Source organism: Anthonomus grandis, chromosome 12 (genome assembly GCF_022605725.1).
Source record: "Anthonomus grandis grandis chromosome 12, icAntGran1.3, whole genome shotgun sequence".
Taxonomy (NCBI): Eukaryota; Metazoa; Arthropoda; class Insecta; order Coleoptera; family Curculionidae; genus Anthonomus; species Anthonomus grandis.
Window position 1 is genome coordinate 5,252,176 of NC_065557.1, and position 18,152 is coordinate 5,270,327.

At 32.4% G+C, this 18,152-nt stretch overlaps 2 protein-coding genes across 3 annotated transcripts; one reads left to right on the top strand and one right to left on the bottom strand.

Moving 5' to 3' along the window:
* Window positions 1-3,689: 3,689 nt before the first annotated feature.
* LOC126743069 (5'-deoxynucleotidase HDDC2) lies at window positions 3,690-13,278 on the bottom strand. Of its 2 annotated transcripts, none has more exons than XM_050450007.1 (5): window positions 13,163-13,278; window positions 12,902-13,100; window positions 12,666-12,849; window positions 12,402-12,602; window positions 3,690-4,243 (listed from the first exon to the last, which is right to left on the bottom strand). In XM_050450007.1, the coding sequence occupies exons 3-5, from the start codon at window positions 12,781-12,783 to the stop codon at window positions 3,969-3,971; spliced, it is 594 nt and encodes a 197-aa protein (XP_050305964.1). In that variant the 5' UTR covers window positions 12,784-12,849; window positions 12,902-13,100; window positions 13,163-13,278; the 3' UTR covers window positions 3,690-3,968. The 2 variants fall into 2 exon arrangements, with proteins under 2 accessions (XP_050305964.1, XP_050305963.1); XM_050450006.1 differs by having other exon boundaries at window positions 12,666-12,852; window positions 13,163-13,277.
* Window positions 13,279-13,755: 477 nt separating this feature from the next.
* LOC126743063 (protein misato) lies at window positions 13,756-17,307 on the top strand. Its single transcript, XM_050449998.1, has 6 exons — window positions 13,756-13,978; window positions 14,029-14,478; window positions 14,533-14,850; window positions 14,905-15,154; window positions 16,374-16,649; window positions 16,707-17,307. The coding sequence occupies exons 1-6, from the start codon at window positions 13,814-13,816 to the stop codon at window positions 16,904-16,906; spliced, it is 1,659 nt and encodes a 552-aa protein (XP_050305955.1). The 5' UTR covers window positions 13,756-13,813; the 3' UTR covers window positions 16,907-17,307.
* The last annotated feature ends 845 nt before the right edge of the window (window positions 17,308-18,152 follow it).

Consider the following 18,152-nt stretch of genomic DNA (forward strand, 5'->3'; position numbering starts at 1 on the left):
AATACAGTAAATAGTGTAAATAACACTTATGTAAAATCACCATCAGGAATAAAATATGGACCGATCGACCAACGATTATTATTACTGTAAACAAACGAGTCCCTCATTCATAATACATAATACTATCCAAAATTGGTGCTGTCATCTGTTATCAAGAATGAGCATCTTAGCACTAGCGCACAAATGGTAGTGATCCGAACTTTTAATTGTGTAGAGGCGCCCATATCCTTTGTTTTCTATGCATAGATCTGTTGGACTTCCCTGCAATCCGTATTACAGTGAATTTAAATAAAATTGTTTTGAACCTATAGGACTAATATGGAGGCAATTAATAATCAGTTCTGGAATTCTGTTTATGTACTCTCAAATTCGAATTCTATGTTGTCTTTCTTTGGTCCATTTTTAAATTGCTTAAAAGTGACAAGGATGCAGAAATATAATTCTACAATTCACATAGTAGTCCTATAAAGGTACGTTTTCGGTAGGACTGCTGGCCGTCCCGGCTGGCAGTTATGCACACATCTAATGAAAACCAATGCAAGAGTTTTTAGTTAAACGACTCGGCCGTTGCGTCTCGATATTCGGCAGTAGACTCCCGCATCTTGACTGCTTTGACACCAGTCCAGACGCGTCCGCCAAGGATTACTTTGTGTTTTTTGTATTTTGATTTTTAATAAATAATAAATAATAATTAGTTATTGCTTTTAATGCAAAATGAGTAAAACATTATCCAATGAAGAAGACGAGATGTTGATTGAAGAGGTTAGTAAATATCCACAACTATATGACCACGGAAATAAGGATTTTAGGAATATAGATATTCGAGAAAATATTTGGAAGCACATTAGTGATGCTATAAGAAAAGATCGTAAGTACACATCAATAATAATATAATAACTACTTATTTATATGCTGCATAGTCTTAAACTTAAACACTAAAACACTTATAATAAATAAGCTTGTTTAATAATTTATTATTCTTTGACAAAAATAAAATTGCACCGTTTATAATTAACTAACAAAAAAAAAATAAATTCAAGTTAACTGCTTAACTTGAATTTATTTTTTTTTTTGTTACTTGTTTGCAAAACTCTAGCATTTTGCCATTCAAGTGCTCCTTGCTCCATAAAATAATTTTTGAACTGGTCTCTAACATCAGTCTCTAACAAAACCTTCCGCATTCGCATAACCACCAAATCCAGTCAAATTATGAAGGTTTTTAGGTAGAGTTATTGGATCATATTCATAATAGGGCTGTCTATTATTTTCTAGATAAGCATCTCGTAATACATTATGCAAAGCACAAGTTGCCATTACTAGTTTATCACAAGTTTCTGCCTTGACGGCTATGGGCGTATAAAATACTCTAAAAACTTGACACATTAACCCAAAAGCATTTTCAGTTACTCGTCGAGACTACATACCCTATAATTAAAAACTGTTTTATTATGGTCAGACCTCGCAGAATGTTTACTAAATGGTTTCAGCAAATGCTTATGTAGGCGAAAGGCTTTATCTCCTATAACTACATAGGGCAACACTTTGTTAGTTCCTGGAAGTGCTTTATCAGCAGGAAATAATCGACCAGAATATACAAGATTTCCCATTTCAGATTTTGTAAAAATACTGCCTTCTTTCCCATAGAATCCAATATCAACAAAAAGAAATTTGTAGTTAGCATCGACCATTGCTAGTAGCACAATAGAAAAATAATCTTTATAATGAAAATACAACGAACCAGTTTTATTTGGGCAAAACATACGAATGTGTTTTCCATCAATAGCGGCAGCGCAATTAGGAAAGTTCAATTTTTTCCAAAATTCTATTGATTTTTCTTCTAAATCAAAACATGTTGGTGGTTTTAAAAAAATTGGCCTTAATCTCTTGCAAAGTGCATCTAGGGTTTCTTGTACTATAATGCTAATATAACTGTAGGAAATTCGAAATGAAAATGACAGTGATCGAAATGTCTCACCGGTTGCCAAGTACCTGAAAAAAAAATTGTGCTAATAATATATTATTAAACAAAAAAATGATTTTGGGAAGTTATGTGATTATGCTTATGCAGGGTGTGTCAGCAAGGCGTATGGCTAAAAAGCGACTAATACTTTAGATATAAAGTATTTTTAGTTTTGTCAACTTTACTTTAGCTTGTATCGTATAGGTGTTATTTTAGCTGTTGCTGACATACATATACATATATTATATATTATGTATGTGTATGTATATACATATATTATAAACCATGTAACAATATTGTGTCTAGTAAAATTGATGCATTCTTTGTATTGAAGGTGAATTATGCAAATGTCGTTGGAAGAATATAAGAGACAATTATTTGAAGCACAAGCGGAAAATGCCTACTGGCAGCTCTACTCTTACTAAGCAACCAAAATGGCATTTATATAAAAATTTGGGATTTTTGAATATCGTAGCCTACGAGAGACCGTAAGTGGTAAAATATAAAGATATTTTTAGATTTAACTTAAGTTATTTACAGTTCTATTACTAACACTGAAAACGATGCACACACAAGTGACCATGAAGATGATTCTCATGATAATCAGTTTCTTCTTGAGGCAAATTCGCCCATGACGTTGTCAGATTCATCTCATTTATCAGAATCAGAGCCTGCCGTTAAAAAATATCGGAAGGAAACTTCTTATTCTGGAAGATCTCGAGAAGCAACTCCAAGCAATAGCAGATCAGGGATTTCGAAAAAACAAAAGAGTCAAGTGTTGGACAATATGGATAAGAGTCTGGAGCAAAGACTGGAGCTTTTGGAAAGGATTGTCAAGGACACCGAAAAAGAGGAAGACGAAGTTGACGTATTTATGCGTAGCATTGCAATGACTGTGAAAAAATGCCTGAACATAAAATTGCCAAAGCCAAATTGAGTATTTTGCAAATTGTAAACGATTTACAAATGACAAACGATTACTACAATACCTCTGATTCTAACATGTACACTTTAACTAATTTGTAATATAACTTTTATTGAAATTCGCACTTAAATTAGTGTTATTGCCGACTTTTCCTCTGGCGATATCATAGTTTGGACAAAATGTGTAGCTGGTTTGGTAAGATCATCCTTTATAAGGCTTAAAACAAATTCAAATTAATCTTCGTTTAGACGAAAAAATTCTTTGAATTTCTTTTCATTGCCTTTCAAATGGGATTTTACCAATAATTTATAATATCCCTCTTCGGGTCTTGATAAATATAAATCGGAAATTTTTGCCCGTTTAAAAGTAAGAAAATCTAACAGATATTCTTCTTCCTCCTCTTCTTCCATTAAAACTAGTGATAATAGACTTTTTTTATTATTGTTAGCACTCATTTTTGGAATAAACCGCGTGGTTTTAAAGATAAATACCCACTGCCAGGAAGTTACAGTGAAAACAATGAAGCGTAGCGACTGGCAATCGGCTGCCTGCCGTGGCTGCCAGACGCGACGGCCAGCAGTCCTACCGAAAACGTACCTTAACCCTTTGCTGCAAAAATCTACAGACTTTTCTGCTAGGGTTCTGCAAGAGTAGTAATTGCATTGACTAATTAAACGTTTATTTTGAACAACAATGTTATTAACATTGCAACACTTCATTTTAGGAAAAAGAGTGGAAAACTGGAATAGGAGAAGTAGAATCTTCATACTCTTACAAGCAAACATTAAAACATAAACAATATAACAAATTTAATTTTTTATTTTGAAATTTATTGTTATCTCTTATGTTATACATTGGCAATGTTTTCATATCTTTGTAGCAAAATAAAGTATGTGCACAGTTTCTTAATTATACATGCAATGCGACTAGAGAATATAAATTTTATGTTCCCAATAAACGTGAATCTTTGGTGAACGTTTTATTAATTCTCCCTTATATAAGGGAAATAAATCACAATTTACATCAATACGAAATTAAAATTGTTATAAAAATAAAATAAATACTTAGACTGAAACGACGTACCTAGTGCGGTTCAGACATCCCGATCGAGTTGGGAGTTTTCAATCTGCTCTCTTTCAAAGCGACCACCAGTTTCTTCACGTAAGGGTTGGTGAACTTGCTCTCGTCGATTTCGTCGAAGTATTCTTGACACTTCAATGGGGCGTTGTCTCGCTTCTCGTAGCTGGCCGCCGTGAACAGTAAATCGAACCTGTCGAGGTCTTTTACGAATTTCGCCTCGGGGGTCTCTTTTGCTTCGTATTCTTTGTAGAGGTTGTAAATTAGTTTACCGGCTTCACCTTGAAAGGATTTTCAATATTTATACTATATTATATGTAAGTCCAATATCTCATTAAACAAAAAGCACGATATTGATATTACAGAAAATGATATGTTGATTTTAATGTTAAATGGTATTTGCTCATCATTCGATATTTAAAAAAAATTTATACATTTACACAGCAATAGTTTAGTGATGACAAGCCCTTACATGTATCCAAACCATAATGTAATTTATAATAGCAATAAGGCTCTCTATAGAATATTTCACGCAAATAATATTAATCTAAATAGAAGTTTAGAGTCTAATCATGCCAGCAACTTTGGATCAGATTTGGCATCATTACTGTATACCCATATTTTAAAACATTTCAAAAGTAGCATTTCATCAAAAAATGTGTCCACAATAAAACCAAGTAATCAATCTGGACTTCTAAATACTGACTGTGATAGGGATTCTTTTTTATAGATAAATACACAGAAGATAGCTCACTCACATTCTATAAATAACATTGAAAATAAGCATGCAAAAAGTTTCAGTAGTTTTATTTTAAATATACAGTCTCTAAGAAATAAAATGGACGAATGTTTCTTAATATCTGATTATATATTCCTATATCAATTTTTTGTCGGCAACACTCCATACATGGAGGAACAGCTATTTTAGTTAAACAAACAATTGAAGCTTTTTTCTGTAAAATTAATAAGTATGTTAGCTTTCTGTTGGAGAAGGTTTTTAAATTCTCCCTTTGTTTTTGTAAGCGATTTAACTTATATGTTCTTTGTATTTATAGACCACCCACAGGAGATATTGGTATGTTCCTGGACAAACTTGATTCTCTATTATCCCAATTGTCTATACACTCCATAGTTATATTGGCTGGTGACTTTAGTATTAACTTCACTGATGTAAGCGTGTTATTATATCATACATCCCTTTTAAGTATATTGGAATCTTATGACTTTATAACATCCTCATCTGCAACTACTATTGATTATTTGTGTACAAATTTAAATGATGTGTCATGTAGAGTACTCTCATCTGGTATTTCTGACCATGAAGCCATTCTCGCTAGGATTCCATGCAACACTGTATTTCATTCATCTCATTATATAGGAAGAATTTTCAGCAGAGCAAATTTTAATGCTTTTTCTTCTACTACAGCTTTGGTTAATTGGAATGCAGTTGAAATGGCTCCTGACCCGTTTACTTTGTTATTTAATGTGACAAGATCAATCAGTGTTTTCCTAAAAAGAGGCTTAAAATGAAAAATAGAAAACCATGGGTCACAGCAGGCCTCAGAACTTCAGCTAAAAACCTCTGTTTTTTGGCTAAGTTGTGCAAGTTTACAACTAATGCAAACATTATTCTTTATCATCAGAAATATCGTAGTCTATACAGAAAGACGATAAAAGCAGCAAAGGTTAAATATTGTAGTGCCCGCTTGAATATGTCCTCAAATAGGCAGAGAGAATGTTGGTCAATTATAAATGACTTCAGGCATTCTCACAAGAAAGTTTCAGAACCAGAAAACCAAATAGTTTAAATGATTATTACTGTAACATTCCTCATTTATTGCTCAAGGATGTGAATACTAATATTGATCCTTTGCATTATATTCAACAAGTGTCAGTTCAAAATTCTTTTTCCTTTTATCCTGTTAGCCTTACTGACGTTAGAGATGCAATTAAAAGCTTAAAAAACCATAAATCAGCTGGAGCTGATGGGATATCATCAAAATTACTTTAATCCTTTTGCCTGACTCAGCATTGAATGCCTTAGCTTCTGCCATAAACAATTCCTTTCATAATGGCATCTTTCCAGCATGTTTGAAGGAGGCAGTGGTTATCCCTCTTTATAAGGGTGGAGATTTGAGTGAGCCTTGTAATTTCCGTCCAATCTCTATATTATCTACCCTCTCCAAGATAGTTGAAAAACTTGCAAAAATCAGAATTTTGTCTTTTTTGCAACACAATTGTATTTTATCTGCAAATCAGTTTGGATTTCAAACGGGAAAAGGAACTCATGACGCTGTTTTCGGCTTTTTGGAGCGTTTTTATGTGTCCTTAAATTCTGGAGAGTCCGCGGCGGCAGTGTTTTGCGATTTATCCAAGGATTTATTGATTGTGTAGATCATGGAATACTGCTGTCTAAGCTCAATAATGATGGCTTTAGAGGTGTGGCATTGCAATGGCTGGAATCCTATCTGGCTAATCGTACCCAAAGAGTTACAGTATCAGGACCACTATTATTTTTGCTCTATGTAAATGATTTGGGTTCATTAAAACTGGCAAACAGGCTTGTATTTAATGTGGGCAAAACCTTTATTATGGGATTTAAGTGTGACGTTCAGGGCCTTATGTTTAGTGAAAACTCCCCCTTGCAAAACAAAGAAAGCTGTAAGTTCCTTGGTATTACCATTGATGGTCGCCTTCGCTTCGAAGATCATATCCTAAATCTTGCATCAAAATTAACCTCTGGATGCTTTGCAGTAAGAATGGCGGGGCATGAACTGGGAGGGGTAGTTGCACGTTCAGTGTACTTTTCTCTTATTGAGTCTCATCTTCGTTATGGCTTGCCTTTTTGGGGTCTAAGCAACAAGGGATTATTAAACATAATTTTTGTGATTCAAAAAAAGGCAGTTAGATACCTATGTTCCGCTGGGTTAAGAACTCTTTTTTCTCTTTTTATCTTAGAAACAGCTACTCTTATTCATAAAGGTCCTAAACCTCCCTCTAACACTGGTCATATGACTCGCCAGGTTAACGATTTTCCCTTACCAATCCCTACATCCTCCCTCACCAAGAACTCACTTATATACCTTAGCAAAAAAATTTACAACCATGTTTCTCTATGTATCAGACAAATTTTAGAAGTTAAGAAATTCAAAAAGAAATTAAAATCACTTTTATTATCCAGGGCATATTATAGCCTTGACGATTTTTTTATTGATACCTTTTAACCTGTGCTCTGACATCATTTTAGTGTTTTAGTTTTGTTTCCTATTAAATAATTTAATTTACTTCTTCTAACTTCTGTTTTATTTACAGCTTTACTTATTTTTTAATCAAATTTATCAAAAAGATGCTTTTTTTTTCTCAATCTGTTTTGTTATGATTAACTTTGGTAATGTGTGTAAATTTTATGGTAAAGTGTTTTAGATGTTATGTTTGTTTTAAGTTTGAAATTTAAAGTGAATTTGGAATTTTTTAGTTTTTAGGATGCTTGTACAGAAGATTTTGTTGTCTTATGTAATATAGCACATTTTCTTTCTTTCTTTCTTTCTTTCTTTCTTTCAATTGAGACAAGTAAGTGGTTTCTGAAAATAATTTAGAAAATTCGGCCATTCTCAGCAACAATTTCAGAGATATTGAACTTTTAATCCAGTGAGGTCCAAAAACAATGTTTGCTTTCCAAAGTGACCCCGTTAAAGTCCTGTATCTCAAGGCTCTATTTAGTGCTCAAAGAAATTAGGAATTGCAGATAAGATGCTAATAGAACATTAACTAACTATAATTTTATTTTCCTACATTATAAGTGTTTGTGGCTTTAGTTAGTAAAAGTTGGTAAAAAATTGTCAAAAATATATATAGTAACATTAACGTTAACAATATGATAACGATTGGACAGTGGTTGATCATAAACAAAATCGCAACAGAAATAGAAAATTTGTAGTTGGCCGAGGAACGGGGGATACAACTGCCATAAAAACAATACCAAAATACGCGGCATTGCATGTTACCAGACTTGCCCCAAATACTAAGCCAGAGGATTTAAAAACCATCTTAATAGATAAATTTCCCGAGGTGGTTTGCGAACCAGTACAGTCAAAACACCCAGGTATTTATACATCAATGAAAGTCACAATAAATCAAGATAACTTTAGAAAGGCATGGAATAAGGAGATCTGGCCGAATGGAGCCATTATATCGAGATTTTTTATGAAGAGGAGGGTGCCACAAATAAATCAAGTGGACCCTCAATAAAAAAAAATGGGGGCTCAAATACCCCTATATCTACATTAAAAGTTATGCATTTAAATACCCAAAGTATAAATAATAAAGTACTGGAAGTTGAGGTGATGTTAGATGAGGTAAAGCCAGATTTATTTTGTATTTCTGAACACTGGCTCCAGCATAACTTTATGGAACTGTTTAGCCTAAATAATTATTTGATGCTAAATTACTCTTCAAGGACTGAGTCTAGGGGAGGAACTGCAATTTTTATTAGAAATAAATTATCTCCTGTCTTAAACATAAGCAAAATTCATACGGAAATAAATATTGTAGAAAAAGATTTTGAGTACACAGGTTCACAGGTCTTAATTAAGGATAAGTTTTTTATAATTATATGTATCTATAGATCTCCAAATGGTAATTTTGAAGTTTTTTTGTCTAAACTAAATGATCTTTTGACAGTAACATACTCAGCAAAGAAACATTATATAATTTGTGGTGATTTTAATGTAAACTTTTTGGTAAATGATGAAAATTCTTTTTTGCTATCACAATTAATGCTGAGCTTTGGGCTTAAATCGCAAGTTCATGGGGTAACTAGGCCTGACTCAGGTACACAGCTCGATAATATTTTTAGTAATTTGGATCAGTCAGTATCTGAAATTTTTGTAACTCATGTCTCAGATCACTATGGGCAAATCATGTCATATCAATATGATAAGCCTATTACAAAGGCTTTATATATTAAAAAACGATTTTTTACACCTTCTAATATACAAAGTTTTGTAGGTTATCTCAAAGAGGAAAAATGGGACGATATCCTAACTATAAACGATCCAAACAGGAAATATGAAAGTTTTTATAATACACTCTATTACTACTTTGATAAATCATTTCCTCTTTGTACTTCCAAAAAAAAGACAGAAGACAAATCTTGGATTAATTCTAATATAAAAAACTATGGTAAGTATATTAAAGATCTATATGTATGGTCAAAATGACAAATTGTGAAAGGCATAAACAATTATTTAAAACTGAAAAGAAAAATTATCGCAAATATCTACAAAATTATAAAACCACAATAAATGAAAATAAAATTGCTATTTCTGATAATAAAACAAAAGTTGCTTGGACCATTTTTAATCAAGAGTGCAATAAAAACATAAAAAACAATAAAACAATTAAAATATCTCATAATGGAAATATAACTGAAGATCCACAAACAATCGCGGATTTGTTTATAAATCAATTTGATATCCCAACTGTCTACCCTTCAAGTCATAAACCTTTAAAAAACCCCATAACTCAAACCATATTTTTAGATCCTGTAGATAGCTTGGAAGTTTTTCGTATCATAATCAACTTGCCAAATAAATTTTCTGTAGGTCTAGATGAAATTCCAACTATAATTTTGAAACATTCAGCCAAATTCATAGCTAAACCAATATCAAGCATAGTGAACCTTTGTTTTCAAACAGGTACATTTCCCTCTGCCCTTAAGGCTGCAAGAATTGTGCCGGTACATAAAAAGGGAGATGCCCAGGTACTAGAGAATTACAGACCTGTATCTCTTCTGTCTTCCTTGTCCAAGGTTTTTGAAAGAGCTATATATAGCCGATTAATGACCTTCTTAGATCAGTATAATATACTTTCTGATAAACAGTATGGCTTTAGACCTAATCGATCAACACAATTGGCAATATTCACAACAATAAATCATATAATAAACAATGTTGACTGTAACAGGAGGGTGGCTGGGCTTTTTTTTGATCTTTCTAAGGCCTTTGACACCATTGATCATAGGATGTTGTTGCATAGATTGGAACACTATGGTTTGAGAGGATTGTCTGGTGCTTTACTGGGGTTTTATCTGGAGGAAAGAAAACAAATTGTGTGTATCTCAAAGGACAATAGAAATTATTATTCTAAGCCAGTTATTGTTTCGCAAGATGTACCTCAGGGCTCGATTCTCGGTCCTGTGCTGTTTCTATTGTATGTGAATTCACTTTCAGATGAGGTGGCTGCGGGACTCCTCTGCCAGTATGCTGATGATACATCGGCTGTCGTGGTGGGGCAGGATTTTGGGAGCCTGGCTAACGAGTGCTCATGTGCAGCGGGGACAATGCAGGATTGGTGTGATGGGGCAGGGTTAATTCTAAACTGCGAAAAGACTGGTCTAATGCTATTTCAGAAAAATCCCAAATTAACAGAGTCTGTTTATTTGAAAATGCGAGGCAAATCAGTGCCTGTGGAAAACACAGTTAAATTTTTAGGGGTCACCTTGGACACTGCTCTTGGCTGGGAGGAACATGTGAGGGTGCTCCAATCTAAACTAAATATCTTTTGTGCATTAGTGCGAAGACTAAAATATTCATTAACAGTAAATTCCATAAGACAGTTTTATTTTGCAGGGGTGCAGTCATTGATTGCCTATAGTGTGATGTTTTGGGGATCATCCTCTGTGGCCCCTCAAATTTTTGTAGTTCAGAAAAGGATCATCAGAGCTATGCTGGGGTTGCGCCCTGGAACATCATGCAAACCACATTTTGAATCACTGAACATAATGACTGTGCCTTCAATCTACTTTATGTCCTTGGTGATGTTTGTCAAAAGGCACCCACACCTTTTTTCAGTAAACAGTGACCATTATGGCACTGATATTGCAGTAATCACAAGGGGGAGGGAAGATCTTCGGGCACCAGCCCATGGTTCAGCGTTTTTTGAAAGGGGTCCTTATTATATGGCAGTTAAAGCATATGGGTTATTACCACCAGAAATAAAATCCATTAATAATAGTGTTAAATTTAGGAAAGCCACTAGTCAGTTTCTTTTAGATAAGTGCTTTTATGATTTTAAATTTAGATTTTGATGTGCCAGACCTGTGAACCTGTTACACATATGTACATATTCTATATAATTTGAACTTCATTTATTGATATTGTAATTTTAACTTTGTAGTTGCTGTTTTAACTTTTACTGTTTGTTAGTCTATCTCATTTTATTCTATATGTATTTGATTGTATCATGTTTCTTATTATATGCAATATTCATCGTGAATCTATTTTAGGGAATTCACCATTTCTGCTTGATGTTGCTTTGTCAAATTTATTTTGATTTTGTTGGCAATAAAGGAAATATTATTATATTATTATAACATCTGGGGTGCCTCAGGGCAGTAACCTTGGGCCTCTTTTATTTCTAATTTTTCTGAATGATTTGCCAAACTGTATAAAGCATGCTAGATGTCTCGTGTTTGCTGATGATTTTAAATTATTTATGCACATAACATCTCTTATTGATTGTCTTGAGCTGCAAATTGATTTGAACTTGGTGGCCCAGTGGTTCAGAGAAAATAAAATATCATTAAACATAGATAAATGTCAAATTCTAACCTTCACAAGAAAAATGCAATTCATAAATTTTGATTACAAAATTGATAATTTATCGTTAACTAGGAAAAGTAAATTTAGGGATATTGGAGTCTGTTTTCAAACAAATCTCAAGTTTAAGCAACACTACGAAACTATTGTAAACAAAGCATATAAGCTTCTTGGTTTTGTAATAAGAAATACAAAACATTTTAAAGAAATAAAATCAATAATAATTCTGTACAACTCACTGGTCAGACCGATCTTGGAGTATGCCTCAGTTATCTGGGCACCTAAAGCAATAGTGCATATTAATATGATTGAAAGGGTCCAAAAAAGATTTTTAAGATACCTGTACTTAAGAACACATAATGCATATCCTGATATGATCTCCTATAATAGTATGCTAATTGAATATAAAATGGTACAATTGAGTGTTAGGCGTAATATGAATGATATCTTATTTATTTACTACATAACTAACAACTTAAAATATAAGAACTGTTCTTTAATTAATCATCTATCATTTGCTGTTCCTAAAATCAATTTGAGAATAAGAAATAACAATCTTTTCCAGCGTTCACCCTCAAATTGTTCGCCATTTAATAGAATGATGCAAGAATGTAATAATTATATACAAAAATATGATATAGATCTCTTCAATATTAGTATTCACCAAATTAAGACTGATTTTGTATCCTTATCTGATTAATCATTTACTTGTTAATCTGTTCTTTGTTTTTGATTTTTAATTGTAAGTTTTAATTGTAAGTAATTATTGTAAAAGAAGACACTCTCATAAGTCATTTTCCAAAAATATGAATTAAAACTCTTATAAAACTTTAGTACTTACCAATATGGCTAGTGATTTCCTTCATGGCCTCATCTTCCTTTTGATGTTTAACATCTTCAGGTACATTATCGTGTGGGGTTATATCACCTACTATAGCCTCCGCTAAGTCATGTACAAGTGTTAACTGAAGGCACTTTAGCCGGTCCAATTTTGAGTCATTACCCAAGAGGAATGTCATCAGGCCCATGGCATACATGTGGCCTTAATAAAAACCCATTCATATTTTAATAATAGTTAAAAGATTAACTCTAAAATTAAGTTTACCTGATATGGTTTCATGGTCTTTCACTTTGGAGAATATCCAGCCCCTTCTTGGTAAATGTTTTAGGTCATTAACGAATTCTAAATATTTTAATACTTCTGCTGGGTTTAGGCTCTCCATTGTAGATAGAAAGTAAATGTGTTCCTGATTTCACTTTGTTTATGGTAATTGAATGTACAGCAGTAACTGCTGTAAATGAGGTTATGATTATGAAAGGAACTGGTATTTATATACCTACCAGGAAGTGTTATCATTCGTTACATCATTGCCATTGGCGGGAAAACTTAAATGCCGCACACCCTGCCGTTTACTGTTAGAAATTCTAGCAATTTATTTTATTTTAGGTTACTTGGTACAAGGTCAACCACATTATCACGTCATATTAGATAAACACACGTACAGGGCAGGACCGCATTATGAGTTTTTGTCTTAATTTCCTATTTTAGAATAATTATGTTAAATTTGCTTTAAAATTACAAGGGCACTGCAAAGAACTTACCTGAAATATAACTAAGGTAATTTGCATAGTTGGTTCTTCTTTTTACACGGAAATATAGTCATTACAAATCCAAAACATTTTGGTAATGTGACCTCTAATGACCTTGCCTCGTTGCCAGATTCATAGAAGATTCTAAGACAATAGGAAATCTATAAATGGCAAAAATTTAAATTATTTGAAACCAGCACTGAACTTGATTCCATCTTTTTTATCAGAAATTAATCTTCTCCATCTTTGGACTATATAGGAAACGAGTAATAAAATAAACACATCATTGTTAGTAATCTATTGTATATATAAAACTAAAATTGTAACCCTAAATATGTAGAAACTGAAAATGTAGGATTTCTTCTAACTTGCAAACATATTAACTAAACAGCTTTAATAATAACATTTAGTTGATAAAAACCAAGGAATAAGTTTTTTAACTTTAAATTAAATATTTATTATAGAAATAAATTAAATATTATTAGACAATTTGGAATTTAAGAATAAACAAACATTTAACTATTAAAAGACAGAAGAAGAAGGAGAAGAAGAAGAAGAAGAAATGATAACATAACCTCACCCAATTGTTTACAAAGTTCATACTTCATATAAATCATACAATGTTACAATGCATATACATAAATATAAAATAACATACAAATAATGAGTGGGCTCACTAAAGAAATACTAACTCTCCAACTTGGACATTACGCCAACTTTGTAGGCACCCATTGGTGGAATATCCAGGAAACTGGCTTTGAATACAATGTTGCTACTCCTTCAGAAATTGACCATGAGGTTCTTTTTAGAGAAGGACTCACTCATAAGGTAAATATTTGTATATTTTAGCAAAATTGTAAGCTTAAAAAACCTTTAAGGGAGAAACAACATTCACTCCTAGACTCTTGTTAGTAGACTTAAATGGTAGCCTTAAGACATTACCTGAAGAGGGTGATCTTTATGACACCCAGATAGAGCCCTCACAACTTCTCGAGACTGTTAAGTGGCCTGAAAACAAACTTCAATTGGAAGAGCAGCCTCGGCAACCTAAAAATGAATTTCAATCAGATATTCAGGATCCTAAAGGACTACAACTAGCGACAACCAAAAACTACAGTTTGGAGAATGAAGTTACTGTATGGTCCGATTATTTATACACAAAATTTCATCCTAGGACAGTTAATATTGTTAAAGAGTATGAACATTGTAATAGTGAAAGACCTTTTGATAGTTTTACCCTTGGTAGTGCCTTAAGTGAAACTGAATTTTTTGAGGATGATATTTTTAATAAAATTAGGATGTATGTTGAGGAATGTGATCATTTTCAAGTAAGTCACAATTTATTTATTATTTATGTAAAACAACAAAATTGTCTCCTATAGGGGTTTCAGATGCTTACAGACTGCACTAATGGGTTTGCTGGTTTATCTGCCAATTGCCTGAAACACTTAAGAGATGAATATGATCATAAATCTGTGCTAGTTTTACCAACTATCCCCTCTTATTTCCCAGACAATGATTATCAGAATGACATCGAACATGTACAGTCCCTTATGAATGACTCTACCCGAGTTATCAATTTGTTGTTAGCATTTGATTGCTATAGGGAGTTTGGCAGCATGTTTGTGCCTTTGTGTACAAGCAAAGATGGATGGAGACAGCCTGGAGCACCCAGGGAGTTTTATCACACCAATTACAATGTAAGTTAATGAAACTTAAGATCTAACAAGCTATATAAGGTAGTTTCTTTTTAGCACAAATTACCATACCATTCCAGTTCAATTCTGGCCTCTGCTCTGGACACAGTTTCCTTAAAATACAGACAAAAAACATCAAATTTCTCCCTTATAGACTTATGTGCAGACTTAACGGGGTGTGGAAGAAAAGCAGCTGCCGCTAGTGTTTGCATACCATTTTCTCTAAACTCGGATAGTGAACTTATTGATTGTTTAGATCAGTGGCAAGGGCCACTTTATAAAAGCATCACTCCGAGATGTGATATCGGTAAGACCTTACTTAATATAAGATTATCTGATTTTTTTCTTATTTAGGTGATTTAATTAACTTGAGTAAACTTGAGCAGTTAGTGCACTTAGTGCAGATCAGGGATTACTCCTGGATTGCAATTGATATGATATCACTGTATATATAAACTTCATTATAAATAAGTCTCTGCAATTCTTATGATTTATTAAAAAAAAGAAATAAATAAGAAACTTCAATAACATTAACATTTATCATAAATTTTGCAGGTAATTTAACTATAGATCTCTCAGTATTAAGAGTTTTATTAGGCCAGTACTTAGTCTCCAAAATTTAAACACACGACAGAAAGTCCTAAGACTTCTATTTAGATTTCTCCATTGGACCATAGAATGTCCATATCTTACTTCAGAAACCCCTTTACATGTACCACCTTGCAATACTTATTCAATTAAAATTTCCATTTACCTTTTTGTAGGAAAAACTGCAAACAATTCATTGATTCCTCTAGAAAGAACGGATTTCTTTGAACCTTTTAAACCTTTAGGGTGTGCTTTGGCCATTTACAGACTAGGATGATTTCTCAAGTAATTTCTCTTTAAACCACTTTATTTTTAGTTATTTCTTTGTCTATTTATTGCATCTGTTAACTATAAGCTTGTATAGTTTGCTCACGTTTATATAATTATTATTCTTGCGAATTGATGACCAAAGATTGGGAAATACAAGTGGTGTTTTGTGGATAAATTGGTCACTATCTGAAGAATAAGGAAACCTAAGTTCTGCTGAGTCAAATTTGATATGTAAATTACTTACTTAAATAGCACAATCAATTAAGATCACTCTAATCCTTAAAATCTTAAGTTCAACCTATTATCAGTTGTTTACATGTATAAATACACATATTTATACTATTGTTTTCTTTAGTCTACCGGTTTGTTTAAGTCATATATTTTCTTATATATTCATTTTATTACCTCCTGTAAGTAACCGGCCTTAATTTGTGATATCTAGGCTGTTATCCCAGTAATATAAGCTATTTTAATTAAACGTTAGATAGTTATAGATAGACAAAAAATTTTAAAAAACCATTTCTTTCTATCTATAGTAGAGACTAGATCTATAGCTAAAAACAAATACTTCTTCAGAAATTTACCCACAAAACACCACTTTTATTTATAATTATATTGGGCTTGACCCATGGATAAACAAATAATTTTATTCGCCATATTTAATTTAGGTATTGATAGGATAATGCAGCATCTGACCCTCAGGGGCATACCAGACTCCAGACTAAAAAAGGCCTCGGCAAAACAAAAAGAAATGGCCGCATACAAATGTAATACTGTAAAAGAGATGATGGAATTTTATTTGTCTTGCACCACATATGCCACTGCCAGCAATGTCGCTGTGTTTGAAAAAGGGATGCCTACAAGAAACCCTTTTCCTGATATTTTTGATAAACGTTTGGGGGTTAATGGCAATGTGGCCGCTATCCATAGGGATGATCAAACAAGTAAATATATATATTTTTTCATTTTGACGTTCTACGATGTGAATAAACGATTTTTAGGGGTGGATTCAATACCGATTTTAGCAGGTTTTCACTCTGGGACTGAAATAGGTGCCATGCTAGAATCTCTCCATGCCGAAGCTGGGAAATTAAAAATAGGTCGTTTTCATAAGTTTGCTTTAGAAAAGGACGAATACGAAGAGAGCCTTAATAATATATTAACCCTCAGGGAGAATTATGAAGACAGTTACCTAGTTTAAGTACACTGAATTCAAAAGATAAAATCGACTAAACTTTTATATTGACAAAAAAATTAATAGTTAATCGGAAAAAAGTTTTAGTATAGGAACAAATGAGATCAGTATATTTACAATTTATTTTGTACTGTAGCACTTTTGTGATTGGATCATTATTTTTTCTTGTTTATTTAATCAATCCGGCTATTTACCTTTTGTTTGCCACATTTTCTTGGAACGAAGCGTCCGGGTACTTTTTCCCTCTAATAAAAACAGCATTTTTAAGCTTTTAATGATATTATTTATTTTTTTAAATCTTTACTAATAGTTTTTTTCTAGGATTTCTATTTAATTCTAGGCATAATTTATTATGACGATTTTGTAAGATGAAAAAGATTAAATTGTTAATTTTTAAAAAATGAAAATGTGTGATTTTGTTAGTACCTCAACATTCAATTAAATTAATAGTGTAAAGGTTTACTTACAATTTGAATATAGGGAACAAATATTTAAAATCCCAACTGTGCAGAAGGGTTTTTAGTAGTATGTTATTCTTAATACAATTTACTTAAAGGCCATTTAAATTTTCTTCAATACTATTTAATTTTACGACGGGTTTGATTTGGAAATTAGATTAGTAACATAAATAACAGGTATTAAGGCAACTGGGTGATATTTTTCAATATTTGATTTATTTCCTGAAAAATAGACCAAATTTTGAATCTTTTAACATTCTAGAATGGAGTTGCAAGAAAGTGAATATTTTATGCAATGGTCTTGACAGAACACCATACCACATTTATTGATTTTATAACTATAATTTACTAGAAACTGCGAATTTTTTGCCTGATCGCTATTACAAATTCAAGTTGTTGTAACGCCTAGAAGTGAAATATACACCTATGTGCGTTAGTTGTCGCTTATGATTGTTATTTTACAGAAACAAATAAATTTAATAACCTTAAATATAACACTATAATACAATACCTAATCTATTAACACTTAACAATCTATGAAAAATGACTATATTATAATACCTACTTAAATTTCTAGAAAAATGAGCAGAAAATATTATATTTGTTGTGCACATACTTTGTACATTCTTTGCAAATTTTTTTTTATTCCCTTAAACTCAGGTAGAACATTATACATTTTTGGCGCAAGATAAACTAAAGATTTTAGGTTAATACTTTTGAAATTATTTGTTATGCTTAAGTTACCTCTAGCTCTTGGTCTTGTATTATGATTGGGATTTATTTGGTTTTTAGCA

Bases quoted from the DNA above. Each gene is read 5' to 3' on its own strand.
- LOC126743063 (XM_050449998.1), top strand. From the start codon at position 13,814: ATGAGTGGGCTCACTAAAGAAATACTAACTCTCCAACTTGGACATTAC. The intron at 14,851-14,904 runs GTAAGTTAATGA...GTTTCTTTTTAG, and splicing joins TTTATCACACCAATTACAAT to CACAAATTACCATACCATTC. The intron at 15,155-16,373 runs GTAAGACCTTAC...TATTTAATTTAG, and splicing joins CACTCCGAGATGTGATATCG to GTATTGATAGGATAATGCAG.
- LOC126743069 (XM_050450007.1), bottom strand. From the start codon at position 12,783: ATGGAGAGCCTAAACCCAGCAGAAGTATTAAAATATTTAGAATTCGTT. The intron at 12,603-12,665 runs GTAAACTTAATT...GTTTTTATTAAG, and splicing joins AGACCATGAAACCATATCAG to GCCACATGTATGCCATGGGC. The intron at 4,244-12,401 runs GTAAGTACTAAA...AATCCTTTCAAG, and splicing joins GGAAATCACTAGCCATATTG to GTGAAGCCGGTAAACTAATT.